This window comes from Diospyros lotus, chromosome 14 (genome assembly GCF_014633365.1).
Source record: "Diospyros lotus cultivar Yz01 chromosome 14, ASM1463336v1, whole genome shotgun sequence".
NCBI lineage: Eukaryota > Viridiplantae > Streptophyta > Magnoliopsida > Ericales > Ebenaceae > Diospyros > Diospyros lotus.
Genome location: NC_068351.1, coordinates 4,189,316 through 4,205,834, shown reverse-complemented (window position 1 = coordinate 4,205,834; position 16,519 = coordinate 4,189,316). Strand labels below are relative to the sequence as shown.

Sequence of the window (16,519 nt, the reverse complement as noted above, 5' to 3'; positions counted from 1 at the left end):
TGCTTTTTGGAAACAACTTGGTTATGGTACACACTTAATAGGCATTCTGAGATGTGCCCCCGTCGCTCAATGGCACCCCAGATGTTCGATGAGAATGTACTGAATAAGAAACTACGAGCAAACTTGTGAGAAAAGCACGTACCAACGGCCGTGTATTACTACCTCAATTGAAGACACTGGACTGGGGATAAATTCACTGGGTTCGTCGTGACTTCATTTAAACATTCTTGATTTTACATAACCCCACCCATCAGTAACGAGAAAGGGGGAAATCTCATATATCAGTTGTCGCCCCGGCCAACGTTGTCAAAACTCATCCTCGTCGTCGAGGTCTGAGGTTGCAGCTTCGGCCGGGTGTCTCCTCCACGTCCACCAGCACCTTCGCCACCTCCGCCCTCTTGGGGCCGCCGTACTCGCTTGCCGAGCGGGTCTCCTTCACAATGTCGGTCGGCATTGTGAGCTTCTCCTCGATGGCCTCTTCCACGCTGCCCTTGGCACCGTATATGTTGCTCCTTGCTGCCGTGCCCCTACCACCCAGTTCAGCAAAGTGCGCTCGGCAGTTATAAATAGAAATGATGATTACCGATGAACTAGAATTCATATATTATTATGTAATGGGATAACGGCTTGATTGTTTTGGCAGTACCTGTTGGCTGTAGTTTCCCAGTCTGCCTCGGCTCTCCTTCTATCTTCATCATCGTATTCGTTTCCCTCCTGTTGCAGCTTCAGTTCCTGCAACTTCCTTCCGGCTTCATACTCGGTGTCAGCCCCAACTTCTCCACCCTTGTAAACAAAACGAGAAAATTCCACATCAAGTACAGGAGCCCCTTAGCTAGGTTGCAAAACAAGATAACATTAGATGCATTAGTTTTGTTTTGTTTTCTAGGTCCCACGGCTCCTAAACAAAAATGGATTTCAAGTTTTGGGAACTCGATTAGGATTTTAGAAAAAAAAAGAAAAAAATTAATTGATTTTGAATACCACTTCACCTCAAAGGCCAAAATCTCTCTCATAAACTATCAACGTGTAATTTAACTCTTTGGAGTGGTGTTGAGAGACTGACCTCGGAATGGTCAGCCGCCTGATCCTGATATGCCTTGTGCTTTATCTCTTCCTTCTTTCCACTCAACACATAATCCATGGCCGTCTGGCCGCCAGTGACGGCCTCCTTGGCGTGCTCGAAAGTGCCGGCGACCGACTTGTAAAGGCTTGCAATGACGCCGGATTTTTGCTCCGGCCGATATGATCAGACTCCATCTTAACTTCTCCATACCCACTCCTTTCTCTATTAGAATCACTGACGTCAGATGCTCCGTCCTCCTTTCCCTGCAATATTGATGATGCCATTACCATTAGCTGCTGCAATCTTCAAAACAAAAGCCAAACATTTGGAGAAGAAGGATGTGGGTTGATTGAATTTTGTGGAGGTGACACGTGGAAGAGAGTTTATTACGTGTTTGACAGGTGGCAGCTGGGTATGGTTGATGGACGCTAGGCTCGCCATCCATCTATATCATACAAATTCTTTTTGTAAAAAAATATTGTAGCAGTGAGATGATGATATATACTTTTATAATCTGTTACCATATCATAAAAGTTTTCTTCAAGTTTAATCATTAAATTGATTTTTTTATTTAACTAGAAATTAATAAATATATATTCCAAATTAAAAGTTATTATTTCCCTCCACATTAGGTGAAATTCGTTTTCGCATTTATGTGTTTTGGAAACACTCTTACTATCCCTTGTGCTTCAATTCCGTGAACATCCTTTAATGGAAATTAAAAAAAAAAAAATCATATTATCCCTCTTTATTAATAATAAAGTATATATATATATAGGGTAAATTACAATTTTTTCTTGACATTAGATGAAATTGGTGTGTTTTGGAAATACCCCTATTACCCTTATATGTTTCAATTTTATCAATATCATTTAACAAAAATTAAGAAAAGACTATATTATCCATTCTTATTAACAAATTATATATGATTTATACAATTTCGTATGGATTGTATGATAATTATATATCTGTAAGTTGTTTAAATTTATTGCATCATCTTTTAGTATAATATTTTATATCTTTTCATCAAAATAAATTAATTAGATACTGTAGTAATTAAAATATATATAGACTTACCAAAATTTGGTATAATTAATATCATATTTAAGTATTTCTCATCAATTTTTTTGTTTTTGTTTTGTGTATCTTTTTCTCATTAAGAAAAAAAATATTTATTCTATTTTATCCATTTTCTTTCATAAGATTAAATATTTATGTGTGTAAAGTTTATCTATAGATTTTTTCTTTAATTTTTTTTTTCAAATTTAAGTGTAAAGTTTAAATCTTGTTAATATAATTTTTTTTATTTTATGTTTTTACAATTTTTTTGATTAAAGAGGAGGGCATTTATGAGATTATTGGTAATTTATTTTGGGATCCATTTGTCATGTCAACAATTTGCTAGCATATACTAATGGAATTGGAACATACCATGCCATGGTAATAGGGATATTTTCAAAATTACACAAGAATGTGATTACAAATTTCACCTAATCTTAAAGAGTAAAATAGTAATTTACCCTAAAAGATTATTTGGCACAAAGGATTGGATCCGAATCTAGATGTAAATTTAGGCCTAAATTAATTCTCATCAACATTAGGTCATGGGTTCAAATCCAATCGCCTATGTGATATATCATAATCATTCATTAGACTGATAAATAACTGTTTATATGTGACACAATCATAACCCTTTATCGATTTTATAATGGGCTTGTACGAAACGTGAATTTCAAGAGTAGTTAAGTAGTTCATTAATTACATCATTATTGTATCACTTTATCCCAAATCTTGCTAAATTGACTCAATTGTCTCAACACATAAAAAGAAAAATATAGCCTTGCCCTCATTTTACAGCCAAGCAAGTTTCTAGGCAAACTCAAGATCAAGTACAATTTTAAGAACATCTCATAATTAATCAAAGAAAATTAGTCAGAAAACACAATATAGTTGAACGAATGTAATAGTGATCGACTCCAAAACATCATTGACTTATTTTGGATGTGAATCAGTTATGTGGCTTCCTCAACTCTTTTGCACAAGATATATAATACAATTGGGCCTAAATAAAATATGATAAATTTGTATTAATTAGATATATAGCCAATAAACAACCAACATAAAAGTTTTGCATCTGTTCATGAATTTTAAACAAAATATCAAATCATACATATGGTTGAAATGAATTTAATTTCAATAATTTTTTATTTATTTCTTTCATAATTTTAAAAAATAAACAATTTATTTCATAATTATATATACAAAAATATAATCATTTGAATAAATATCTGGGGGCAATGCATTAATTTCTGGCTGGATCTTCTCCAATCTTATATATCTAATATATATGATGAACCACAAAGAAGAACAAACAAACTGTGTACAAGCCCTAGTGTTGTCTCTGTTCATAGACATTACACATTCTTCTACAACATTAATGATACAACTTACCAAATGAAATAAACAAATTATTTCAAGCTTTGATCGAGTTAGTAACTAGGGATTCTCATGCTTATAATATTGGGTTTTTCAATTAATGTTCATGAACCCTAATATTTGGGGTTTTCATTAATTAATGTTCATGAACCCTAATATTGAGTCTCCTAAGCCAGATAGAATGAAGAATCATATGGAACACATCAAACCTCTTTGGAGGCGAATTAACCTCAAAATGCCTCCTCATTTGCAGTCCCCTCCTTTGCATCTTCAAATACTGGGTTGAAGAAATACCCATCAGAATTCTCTTCAAGTTTGGGATATCCTCCACTGCAACTATCACTGAGAAAGTCTCCCAGTTGAGAACGTCGCTGAATGGAATGACATAATGGTCCTTGATAAGCACTGGAACACAGCCCATGTAAAGGCCCTCCACCATTCTAGGGCTGGCAACTTCGTAGCCGCTAGGGCAGATGCAATACTTGCTTTTTCTCATCATCCCGTAGTATGAGACGTTCTCTGGGAGGTACTGGTGCACTTGGACATCCGGGTCCTTGTTTTCCCAGTGCTCCAGCAGCACCGGCCGGATGGGGCCATGGATGCCACCTGTTGGGATTGTGAGATTTCTATGTGACGTGACTTTGAACCTAAATTTAACAATTAAGGTTTGGTAATACATGCAAATTAATTATATATAGCACCCACCCGCATAGAACACTAGGACTGGGCGGCGGGACGGCGGCGGGCCGCCGAGGATGCCCTCCGTGGTGCCCGTCGGGAGGTGGATTTCTGGGATGGAGACGTCTCTGGCGGGGTTGAATTGCTCCGAGGTGTTGGCGTTGCATAGCGCTCTGATGGAGTTGTTGTATAGGTTTGGCACTGCAAAGGAGATTTCAGGCGCCTGCGCAACGCAGTACACATTGATTTCATTTGATTCTAGAGTCTACCCAGACCCATAAAACCTAAACATAATTTTCTTACCCAGTCATGGCAAGCAAGGATGAAGTGATCGGCTCCTAGGCTTCTGTTCCAGTAGGGATACTTAGCGGCAATGAGATTGACATAATCCATGGCTGTGTTTTTCATGGAAGACCAGTCATGGGAATTCACCACGTAAACAACTTGAGTGATCATGGTGACACTGAAGGGGAGGAAGAAAACATGGGCTTCCTCAGGATCCCAGGTCCTGAACTGGCTAACCTCCATGCTCTGAATGAACAATCCCTCTATTGCATATGCGTGCTTGCAGGGGCCGTAATGAAACACTGGGGGCTCTCCTTCTTCGTAGATGAACACCTTCAATTGCTTCTCCATTTCCAAGTAGCTTCTGCACTTGGAATAATAATTAATGAACTCTAATAATATATATATATATCTATATATATATATATATATAGAGAGAGAGAGAGAGAGAGAGAGAGAGAGAGAGAGGTGATGAAATGATGATTAATTAACCTGAGAAAGGCAGTGGCCTTCCGGTACATTGGGCCTTTAGGGAGGTAATTATCAAGATGAGGATGATCCTGCTGCTGCTGCCGCTGCCGCTGCATCTGGTTGCTTCCATGGCTGGAACTGGAAGCAGCTGCAGCTCTTATGGCAGCTCGAGCACGCCCAAGGCTAGCTTCAATCCTCTCTAAATTAAAATTATTGCTGTAATAATTACCCTTCCGGGAACTTGCACCCACTGGAGGGGAGCCATTAATCACTGAATTAGGAACAAAGCTTTGAGGTGATCTGTTCATGCCGGCAGTAGTACTAATAGTACCGTTCCACATCTCTTCCTTCTCCCCAACCTACTTAATTAATAATTAAACATGTTATTTGATATAAATTTTATTTATTTTATACAATAATTTATTTTATGAAATGATCAAAATTAAATATAATAAACAAATCTTAAAATGAAGTATGAACTACGAAGTACATTATATCATAAGGTTTAAAAATGAATTATTTATATATATGAGATTTTTTTGATATTTACATGTACTTAACAAGTAAATGCCCAGTTGTAAGGACCCAGAAGAGGGAAAGATTCATCCAGAGAAAATTTCCTAATAATATTAGAAAAACGAAAAACAAAATCTTTGTGGAATTAATTAGCAGCATCTCTAATTTCTTTCTTTCATTATCGATCGAACAACATTAAATTATAACCCCCAAAAGCATCATCACAATTTAGAAAGGATTAGACGAGAGAGGAGATCGATGAAGGATTAAATGTAAAATTAATCTATGCGCTTGATTGATGTCAGAATTAGAGATGGGTTCCAGCTTACTGGTGGTTGAATCCGAGAAGAAGAAGTAGAAGAAGAAGAAGAGCTGTTAAAAACGCCATCGTTTGATGTAGACGTCGCGTTCATTCTCGGAGTTACGGAAGATCTCCATCGCCATGGATTGTAAGAAGTAGCGAACATCCAATTGAAGTAGCTCGTCGAACTCAGTAAAGCCGTGGACCCAGAAACCAGAATCAGTGACAGCGTAACGATCAGCAGAAGCCTCGAAGAAGGCGACCACCGCCACCCCCATCTTATCCTAATCAAATCCCTCATCCCTCTCTCTCTAGACAACGCAGAGTTTCCTCTCTCTCTCTCTCTCTCTCTCTCTCTCTCTCTCTAGCATGTGTGTACTGTGTACCTTGCCGTTGATGGGATTCGAGGATTCTGCGTTACTTTCTCAGTAAATGACGGAAAGTTCTTGGAGTGCTGGGAGAGAAAGGTTCCAAAAATGGTATTTAGAAACAATTTTTTCTTAATATTTTATGCAATATTTAATATTAATAATTAAAATTCTATTTAATTATAAGAAGTTTAATTCATTTAATTAATTTTTTTATATCAATTTTTTTTTTTTTTTTGGTTTTCATCTATTTTTTTGGATTTTGGTTTTTACTATAGGACTCTCAATTGATCCCCTTTTTATATGTTCACTCATATTAATCTAACTTACCAATAATCTCTCTCCCATCTTATAATTAAGAACGTTCTTTTGATAAAATAATAACTATAGGTCAATTGGGTCAGCCTGCAAGCTTGACTCGAAGGGTTTAGATTGTCTAGCAATGAAGTCATGTTTGCACAATCCATTTTATAGCTTTAAACCATACATCATTGAATTAATTTAATTTGTACTCAATTCACAACATTAAATCTTGTCAGATTCATGGTTTCTCAGTCTCATAGACTCGAATATTGAGTCTTCTAAGCCAGATTGAGTGAAGAATCATATGAAAGACATCAAACCTCTTTGGAGGTAAATTAACCTCAAAATGCCTCCTCACTTGAAGACCCCTCCTTTGCATTCTCAGATACTGTGGTTGAGAAATACCCTCCAAAATCTTCTTCATGTTTGGAATCTCCTTCACTGCAACTTCAACTGAAAACGTCTTCCAATTTAGAACATCGCTGAAAGGCTTAACGTAATGGTCTTTTATCAAGACTGGAACGCAGCCCATGTAAAGGGCCTCCACCATTCTAGGGCTGGCAACTTCATAGCCGCTGGGGCAGATGCAAAACTTGCTCTTTCTCATCATCCCGTAGTAGGAGACTCCTTTCGGAAGGTATTCGTGGACTTGGACATCTGGGTCCTTGTCCTGCCAGTGACTCAGAAGGATTGGCCTGATCGGGCCGTGGACCCCGCCGGCGAAGAAGACAAGAATAGGGCGTTTCGATGGCGACGGGCCGCCGAGCAGGCCCTCTGTGTTGCCCTCTGGGAGGTAGATTTCTGGGATGGAGACATCTTTTGATGGGTTGAATCTTTCTGAGGTGTTTGCATTACACAGAGCTCTGATGGAGTTCTTGTACAAATATGGTACTCCAAAGGAGATCTCAGGCCCCTGTCACATTTTGAGAGTTATGATCAGTTATTATATAAGACATGGATACTTATGGATGGAACACCTCTGGGGTGGTAGCACAGGTGACACACGGGAGTTGAAGTTCTTAGGAAAAGGTTCCATGTTCAAGTCACCTATTTGGGAGCATATATGGTTGGTCGCCAATGATGTCCCCACTGGGTGTCCCAGGAGAAGATCAACTAGAACTCACCCAATCATGGCAAGCAAGCATGAAGTGATCGGCCCCTCGGCTTCGGTTCCAGAACGGGTGTTTCCTTTGAATCACATTGACATAGTCTCTGACAGTGTTCTTCATGGGATCCCAGGCATGGGAATCAACTTCATAGACATAATGAGTGAGGCTGATCACACTGAAAGGCAAGAAAAAAACATGGGCTTTTTTAGGATCCCTAGTCTTAAACTGGCTCATCTCCATGTTGTGGATGAAGATCCCTTCCAAACCCAGTATGCCCTTCGAGAGGCCATAGTGAAAAACTGGAGGCTCTCCTTCCTCGTACACATATACCTTAAAATGTTTCTCCATTTCCAAGTAGCTCCTGCACATTCAAGCAAGCCTTGGAATTATTGTTGTCTTATCAACACACTTTACTAACGTATAGACACCAAATTTCTAATTCCAGAACACGAGAAATTTTATAACATGGTCTTGATTGGAATGGATCGTGAAAATGCAACTCCAAGAAGTAAGATCGATGCATGAAGCTAATTTTCCAACTAGTGCAAGAATATGGTATCATTAATGCATAACTTTGTGCATAAAAAATTCATCAATTAGAAAGAGTACTTAACAGTACCCAACAAGGAAAGAAAGTAAGATTTTTTGGGAGAAGGATTCAAGTTATTAGCATATAAGCTTTTATGAGCTTTCTTCCAACTGGCATTTGCCTGAAAGTGAAGGTTAATTTGGTGGTTCCATGCTTACTTGTGATGGTAGTATTAATTATTTTAGTACAAATGATTTTTGTGGGTATTTTAGTTAATTCTTATTAACAAGCTATGTTATCATTATATATGTTGGATCACCTTTATAGATTAGGATTAATGTTTAAATTTTAGTGTAGCCTCCTTTATATTGGACTCTATGCATTAGTCTGAGACATTGTACCTTAATACTTTAACCCTTTCATAGCCAACTTTTACAATGGATGCTATAAAAAAACAATCTGATCACTATGTTATATTAACATTCTTAATGTATGATCATTAATTAACAATCTTTTGAGTATTTTCATTAGTTCTACTAACTCTATGCCTACTAAGGCTTCTTGTAATGAATTTCTTGTAAATTTTGAATTAGAAGAAAAATATTTGTATTTGTTTATCATCAGTTTTAGATGAAACTGAAACGAAAATGATGTGATCTTAAACAATTTTCACCGAAGTCATGTAACAATTGCATCACTCCAAAACCCAAGATACGAACAATAGTAGAGAGGAGTGTACATATATATATATACCTGTGAAAGGCTTTGGTGTTCCAATAGATTGGGCCAACTGGGACATATTCAGGGTCCTTTTGTGTTTGATTTCCATTTTTAGCTTCTCTTATGGCAGTTCGAGCTTGCACAAGGCCTGCTTCCAGACTCTCCAGAACATTGCCATGGCTTTTCTGTGATCTTGCCGATCTGATGGGGAACGGTGTATTCTCAACCATGGAAGGAACAAAGTAAGATCCACTTTTACCAACATTCAATCTTTCTTCCTCCTCTTTTTCCTGCCGACAGATTAACAATTGATCAACAATCTAAGGATCCAAAGAGCTGCTTTAATTTCTTTTTTCTTCAGAACAAAAAAATAGGTTAATAGCAACAAAAAAAAATTCAAACATTTTTGCAAATTTACAATATAATCCAATTATTTCAATTTTGATAATTAGATTCTAATTGATTTAATTGAGTGCAATGTTATCCACCACATAAAATTGATTTAGGGAGAGTGTTCCACTTGACGTGGCACCAACATGCACACATAAATAAATAAAAAAATGTATCTTCATTGTTGTGGTCCTTGTTGCCGTCCACAACCATCAGCCGCATCAGTTGCAGTTCCGACCATTACAAATATATGTTTCTCTTCATGTCTTCGATGGTCATCATCGTGTTGTCTTTTCTCTCTCTTAATTAAAGACAACCATCGCAGTTGGAGAAAAAGAACAGGCAGCCGCAATAGTTGTCTTCTCTCTCTCAAAGACAACCATCGTGGTTGGAGAAGGCAAATAGGTGGTCGCGATGGTCATCTTCTCCTATTTGTCTTATTTCTCTTTCTCTCTCAGACGACCATCGCAATTGGAGAAAGTGAACAGGTAGTCGTGATAGTTGTCTTCTCCTATTCGTGTTCGTCTTCTCTTTTTCTCTCGAAGACGACCATTATGGCCAAATAAGACAAACAAGCGATCGTGAAGGTCATATTCTCTTGTTCATCTTCTTTCTATTCATCTTCTCTCTCTCTCTTTCTTTCTCTCGAAGACGACCATCGTATATAGTCGAAGAAGATGAATAGGTGACTATGATGGTCATCTTCTCCTGTTCATCTTCTTCTTGTTCATCTTGTCTTTTTCTTATTCATCTTCTCTCTCTCTCAGACAACCATTTCAACCAAAAAAGATAAATAAGCAACCACAATGGTTGGAAACTGCAACTGATGCAGTCAATGACTACTACGAGGGGCTGATAGCAGTCAATAGCGGCGACGACAATAGCAAAGATACATTTTTTCTTTTCTTTGCTTATATGCACATATGTATTCTACATAAATTATTAATATATTACACTTGGTATGCCACCCCACATAGAATACACATTCCCTAAATTGATTTTACATAGTGGATGAAATTATACTCAATTGAGTCAATTGGGATCTAATTGACAAAATTGAAAGTATTATATTAGATTTTAAATTTGCAAAAAAAATAATTTTTTTTTATTATTAGCCCTAAAATGTACAATGATTTTATGTCTCCATTGTGATAAAACTCTTGCTAGTTGCAAGATTCTCGAGAAACAAACCCACCTAAGAACAAAGCTTTAGTTGTATTTCAATAGGTTCAGACAGAAACTTTTCTGTTTCCTAAATGGTATCTCATTCAAAAAATCCTTTTTAACAAGTCATCGAGGCAGTATCCTAGTCATCATACGAGAATCCTAGTACCCGATTTACGTACGCTTTGTTTAAGCAAAAACAAAAAAAAAGAAGAGAAAACCCCTCTTTTTAATCAAAGCAAAAAAAAAAAAAACCCTAGAACTAGCGAAAGAAAATAAAGGGTCTTACTGGTTTTTGCGGATTGAGATTTATCGCCTTCCTGTTACTCCTGCTAGTTTTATCCATAGTTGAAGCTAGCAAAATAGGAGCCTGAGAAGTGGATCGCCATGGCCATGGAGAGCTTGGAGAAGTGAAAGCCCAATTGGATTTCTTTCCACCCCAAGGAACCACCAAGCCAACCACCAAAATCAATGGAATTATAAACCTCCAAAGCTTTGAAAACGATGATGATGATGAGCACCGCAAAGAGAAATCTTCCACACAGTCTCCCATGTCTCTAGCTAGTAGCTAGATCTTATCCACACACAAGAAGCATATGCTATTCTATTATTTTTCTTAAGCAGTTGCTTCAGATTTTGTTGTATTTCTTGCTTTTTCTGAGAGAGAGAGAGAGAGAGAGAGAGAGAGAGAGTTGCGGAAAGAACAGTCCAGGGAACCGACCTTGTTTTCGTCCATGAGGTAAGGATTCATCCCACGCAGATTACGATTTTTGTCCTTTTCTTTTAGCTAATATATATTGAAGATAAAATTATAAACCATAAAAAAGAACATGGAGAGGGTGGGATAGGCCATATAGAGGCCAACCAATAAAAGATAACAAAAGATAAAAGGGACTCGACAATAAAAATTTAAGAAAAGCAAGCAACTTCAGAGACAAGAAAACTAATGGTTGTGAAATGAACACTCATAAGTCATAAGAATTTGCTCATGAACAAAGTGGCTACCAAGGAAGGGCTCAAGAAATGACCTGAAGGGTTGTAGCCCTGACCAAGGGAAAGGAAATGACCCTAAAAGTCGATGTTCTTAGGGTAAAAGGAAACCACCAGATATGCTTTCTCAAAAGCCAATTAGTGAAAGGTCAAAGAGAGTTGCATAACCAACAAACAAGCAACAATAACTCAATCGAAAGATAATAGTCCCAAGAAGCAAATAACAAAGAAAAACATAAAATCCCTAAAATAAACAACCTCTAGGCTCAACCACTTGCTATGGAAGCTCAAATAAAAATACAAAAACAAACCCTTCTCTAGCATCACCAACGGTTGAGCAAGGGCCAAACACAAACGAGGTTTAGGATCGACCATTAACCTTCGATAAGCCGAAGATGGGTGAAAGCTTTATCAAGTTGTATCAGGGTCCCATGGTTTGGACAACAGTAGAGCCTCTATTCAATTCGTCAAAATCACAAAGGGAAGAATCAACAACAATAGTGTTTCTTGGGAAAGGAACCAAATGCGAGTGCCTTTTCTAAAACTAGCAATTCAAGCAGAAGAACCAAATGATTAAGGAAGAAGGGAGTTCTTGGTAGATTAGGCAGTGGTGGTTTGGGATAAAGACTTACCTATAGGGTTTTTGGATTTTAGTATGGAAGAGCGGTTTTGGTCATATCTAAGAGAGAATGGGTTATGTGAGCATTAGGGTGAGGAAAGGGGAGAGATTTGGGAGAAGGAATTGGAAAGAAGTTGGGAAGAACGACTAAATAAGAGGGGCATAGATTTAATTAAAAAGAGAAGAGAAAAATAAAGAAAAAATATGAGTATTTGGAGATGTAAATGAAATAAGGTGATCTTAGAAGTATAGTAGCAATCGTCAATGTAACATTGATTGTGGAGACACACTAGGTGAAGTGAGTTGCTTCAATGCAACGAGAAGAAAGTGAGAGAGTAAATCAATACTCAATTTTACTTTATCTTAATTTCATTTCTATTATTATAAAATTCAAAATCGATCATATTAACTAAAAAATCATACCGGTGGTTGGTTTTGATGGCAAATATATATTGTCCATCAAACAATAATATTGCTACCAAAATGGGAAGTCAAGCGGGACAATGGTGTTCGACCATGGTCACGAGTTTAGCACAATAGGGAAAAGGTATGTGAAGTAGCCAAGCAAGAAGGCTCCAAACGTCGCGAGGGGGGAGGGGGGAGAGCGATTTTGTTCACTTCTTTAACGGGGTGACCATCACCCTCACTGTTTATGTGAGGGTGAAAAGTAACGGAACGTTCCGTTACTTTTCCAGACCGTTCCGTTACTTTTCACCCTCACATAAATAGTGAGGGTGATGGTCATCCTTGTTAAAGGGGATGAACAAAATCGCACTCGGGAGGGGGGATTTTTACACAAAAGTGATAAATGGAAGTGCTCACCCTAAATCCATGTAGGGGGCCCTTGAGCAATCAATAAACTACCTTATAGGTAACAATTGAAGGGTTTGGCCAAGTACCTATAGTTCTGGGCTTCCTATAAATTACCAATAAAAATTACAAAATTCAAACTCCTCTTCCACTCAAACTTATTGGGCTGCTCCCTCCTTGATCAATCTAATAAGGAATGCGAATGTTCAATCTTCTGAGCCATATGGAATGAAGAATCATGTAATAAGACATCAAACCGCTTGGGTGGAAAATTAACCTGAAAATGCCTCGTAACCCGCAGGCCTCTCCTCTGCGATCTTTTGTACTGTCTAGAGATGCCCGAAAGAATTTGCTTCGAGTTCTAGATTTCCTTCACCGAAACTTCAACTGAAAACGATTTCAAGTTCAGTATGCCGCCAAACGGCGCTACGTAGTTGATCGTTGATCAGCACGGGAGTTAACGCAGCCCGTGTAGAGCGCCTCCGCCGTTCTCGGGCTCGCTACCTCGTAGCCACTGGGACAGATGCAATACCTGTCGGGAACACCGATCGATACATACTTTCTCTGAATATTCTTCTTAATTTATTAAATAAAGATGGATCATACTGGTGGCGGGATTCGAACGGATTCCGCTGCAAGCGGCGGCGAAGAACACAGACAATTCAATTGCATTACATGAATTAGGATTTGAAGATTCGAGGGTACTTCTCCACTTAAACCATTCTTCTTTAGAGTTTAAAATTTTAATTCAATATATATATATATATATTTGGCAAACATAATCTATAATTGTAAATGTTATTATTTTATATTCTTAAAATTATATATACATATAATTTCTTATAAAATATGAATTTCGTTAGATCGTTTGGCAAAGAGAAAATTTAAGAAAAAGTCCATGACACCCTTATATTCACATATTAGTGTCCATTTCTATCTCAGAAATTGTTTTATATTAATTTTTTAATTGAGAAAAAGAAAAAAAAATAATAAATGCATAACTAAATATAAGAATTACGTAAATTAAGAGTACAATCATCAATCTTTCGTTCTAAGGAAATTGTCACCTTAAAAGGAGCCCGTGTCACCTCATAGTCAAAGAACAAAATAAGGAAAGTGAGATGTGTGATTAGTATGTCATTTTGATTATCTTTTTTATGAAAAAAAATTGTATAAAAATTTAATTGCCCTATATATAAAAATTTCAAGAGACCCAAACCTTCAACATTATTCATCTATGATTTCAGAGTTTAATTACCATGACCACATCATTCAATCCTTCCAATGTATCTCTCATATCGACTTCAATGTAAGAGCCATACTGTGTAGCATTAGAGCATATCCCCACAGACCCTGCATTGCAAAGCATGGAAGTTTCTATTGTTCCAGTGCCACACCAAACCCTCCTAGATTCGAAGAACCCTGAAAACAGAGAGTTTTGAATAATGAACTTGGGATCAGTTCCCAGTTTCTATCATAAATATTACCTGCCAAGAAAGAAGTTTTCCCGGAAAATTTTACCATTCTCAGTGGGTTTTGTGATCAAGTCCAGGAGAGGGTGGTAGATATCCAACACCACAAGTCTGAGACCAGGAAGGAGGGTCTGCCAGGTTTAGGATGTGCTGTTGAGCTTCTTGTTGAAGGAGACATCATCTTGGTTCATCCTGACAAGGCATTGGTTACTCCCTGAGCCAAACAGTGTGATGGGGCAAGCACCCAATTGGTGGTACGGTTGTCACTCCAATTTTCCTCACTCCCAGCCTATACAAATTTTGTCACAATCGGTAAATGTTGATGTTTATTAAGAGAGATTCTAGCTGTGTCTGTAATATATATATATATAAATGAGAATAATAAATTTTGATAGCAATGGTATGGTTTCTGCTCTCTCATAATTCTTGCAAAGTCAGAGCCTCAAGCTTTGGGATGGAGTTTATAAATGTATTTGGATTTAGAAGAGAGGAGAGGATTATTGGGAACTAACCTGGACAAAAGAAGAGAAGGATCTGATGAGAAGGTCTGAAAACTGATCAGGGGAGAGGGCTTGGAGGAGAGGATTGAAGTAGTAATTGTTTGAAGGAAGTCACTGCTCCCAGCACTCAATAGGTGGATTCCATTCGTCTTGGTACCCACCAATTCGTCTTGGTACTCCTTGTAGTATGCCAGCTGCTGGCTCAGTGAAATTGCACCCTACAGAAACAATATTCATCGTACTCTAGTTGGTTAGCTATATACATCTGTTTGATGTGCTGTTGTGTTCATAGAAAGTGGGGTAAATTATATTTGACATTCTTGAGATTTGGGGGGGAAAAATACATAATATCTTTCACTTTTCAGAAATTATACTAACGTATTATTAAAAAACTATATCAAATTGCCTCCTGAAATTAAATTTACAATACATAGAATACTCTAATTTTGAATGATTTTTCACCAAAAAGAGACTAGGAAAATTTTAAATTCTCTAATTCTAGTGTGATTTCGAAATTACACTAACCTAATATTAAAAAACTATATCAAATTGCCAGTTAGTGAAAGGAAAGTGATATACATGCCAACTTTGTTGGAGTGACCAGGTGAAATACCCAATTTATCCCTTAATTTAGCTGACACAGTCACGTCGAAACTTTTTTTTTAGCAGAGGGGGAGAGCTTTTTTGTCATTTACTTTACTTACATAGAACTGTGCTGTGCCGTCAAAATAACCAGAGGCAAAGTTGGCGCCAGTCAAGAGGTTCTTTCCATTGGCATCCTGGCTGAGGTAAGTTGGGGGGTAGGAGCTGAAACCAAGGTACTCGGCTGTGGCCATCATCACATAATAATTCTACATGTAAGTATGTGTTAACAATTTAACATTTGGAGAGAGAGAGAAAGAGAGAGAGAGGGAGAGAGAGATTACCAGTGAAGTCAGTGGCAAGCTTCCCATTGCAGAACCTGCCAGTAAGTTTGTGGGTAACAAACTCCCTGCCATGAGTAAGGAAGTTGGCCTTTATCATTGTATTCAGGTTGTTATTGTTTCCCACATCTACCACTGAGTCCCCAAACACACACAGCATCGGAACTATCTGCCCCTCAGCCACTTTCACAGCCACCACCGCAACCCCAATAATAATGAACACACTCAACATGCAAAACCCCATTTCTGAAAACCACACCCAGAGTCAGAGAGAAGAGATACAAGAGTTACATATATAATAACAGAAAGTGAATAATAATGGAAGTGGACGAGGCCAGACTGAGAGAACTTACGCACAAAAAGAGGCCTTGCAGAAATAACTACTGCTGAGAGGAAAGAGTTTGCATTCAAGGCCAAAAAAAAAGCTGCTGCATAAAGCTAAAATAAAGTGCCTTTCGAACTCGTCCGTATGCTTGTGATTCTGAGTTTGTTTTCAGAAAAATGATAACAGAATTGGTTCGGGCCTTTGCCAATCTAACTAGAGAGGCTCAAACAAGTTGTTGCTGTAGTGAATCACACCATGCACATTGCATCCATCCAAAACCAACAGCCTCTGCGTGATTTAAAAGAGATAGTCTAAAGAGTAGAGAAAGGGCAACTATATATAACATAAATATGTAACACTAAATCTCCAGACATTTAAATACAAATTCCATTCCCAGAATCAGGTCACTGGCATATTTCGATCATCCAGATTCAACAACTGGCAGCAGCTAATCTTCAGAAGGATCGATCCAATCTCTCAAATTACAGAGTTGTGCAACAAAGAAATATAAGAGCAGTTGCACAATACCATCTCTTATAGGTCAGTG

At 37.7% G+C, this 16,519-nt stretch overlaps 4 protein-coding genes across 6 annotated transcripts; all 4 read right to left on the bottom strand.

Annotated features, from left to right (window-relative positions):
- Window positions 1-128: 128 nt before the first annotated feature.
- Window positions 129-1,013, bottom strand: LOC127790131 (embryonic protein DC-8-like). Its single transcript, XM_052319422.1, has 4 exons — window positions 982-1,013; window positions 894-898; window positions 647-827; window positions 129-527 (listed from the first exon to the last, which is right to left on the bottom strand). The coding sequence occupies exons 1-4, from the start codon at window positions 1,011-1,013 to the stop codon at window positions 314-316; spliced, it is 432 nt and encodes a 143-aa protein (XP_052175382.1). The 3' UTR covers window positions 129-313.
- Window positions 648-6,881, bottom strand: LOC127789946 (probable glycosyltransferase At5g03795). Of its 3 annotated transcripts, none has more exons than XM_052319060.1 (7): window positions 6,742-6,881; window positions 4,955-5,295; window positions 4,481-4,826; window positions 4,205-4,400; window positions 3,709-4,105; window positions 1,064-1,326; window positions 648-783 (listed from the first exon to the last, which is right to left on the bottom strand). In XM_052319060.1, the coding sequence occupies exons 2-6, from the start codon at window positions 5,272-5,274 to the stop codon at window positions 1,074-1,076; spliced, it is 1,512 nt and encodes a 503-aa protein (XP_052175020.1). In that variant the 5' UTR covers window positions 5,275-5,295; window positions 6,742-6,881; the 3' UTR covers window positions 648-783; window positions 1,064-1,073. The 3 variants fall into 3 exon arrangements, with proteins under 3 accessions (XP_052175020.1, XP_052175019.1, XP_052175018.1); XM_052319059.1 differs by having other exon boundaries at window positions 4,955-5,292; window positions 6,742-6,880; XM_052319058.1 differs by lacking the exon at window positions 6,742-6,881 and adding an exon at window positions 5,779-6,451 and having other exon boundaries at window positions 4,955-5,292.
- LOC127789948 (probable glycosyltransferase At5g03795) lies at window positions 6,585-11,843 on the bottom strand. Its single transcript, XM_052319063.1, has 4 exons — window positions 10,623-11,843; window positions 8,813-9,069; window positions 7,546-7,891; window positions 6,585-7,334 (listed from the first exon to the last, which is right to left on the bottom strand). Exons 1-4 carry the CDS (start codon window positions 10,884-10,886, stop codon window positions 6,660-6,662), a joined length of 1,542 nt encoding a protein of 513 aa, XP_052175023.1. The 5' UTR covers window positions 10,887-11,843; the 3' UTR covers window positions 6,585-6,659.
- A 2,003-nt stretch (window positions 11,844-13,846) lies between these two features.
- Window positions 13,847-16,413, bottom strand: LOC127790344 (GDSL esterase/lipase At5g03820-like). Its single transcript, XM_052319810.1, has 5 exons — window positions 16,001-16,413; window positions 15,651-15,893; window positions 15,429-15,550; window positions 14,737-14,942; window positions 13,847-14,513 (listed from the first exon to the last, which is right to left on the bottom strand). Exons 2-5 carry the CDS (start codon window positions 15,889-15,891, stop codon window positions 14,432-14,434), a joined length of 651 nt encoding a protein of 216 aa, XP_052175770.1. The 5' UTR covers window positions 15,892-15,893; window positions 16,001-16,413; the 3' UTR covers window positions 13,847-14,431.
- Between the last annotated feature and the right edge of the window lie 106 nt (window positions 16,414-16,519).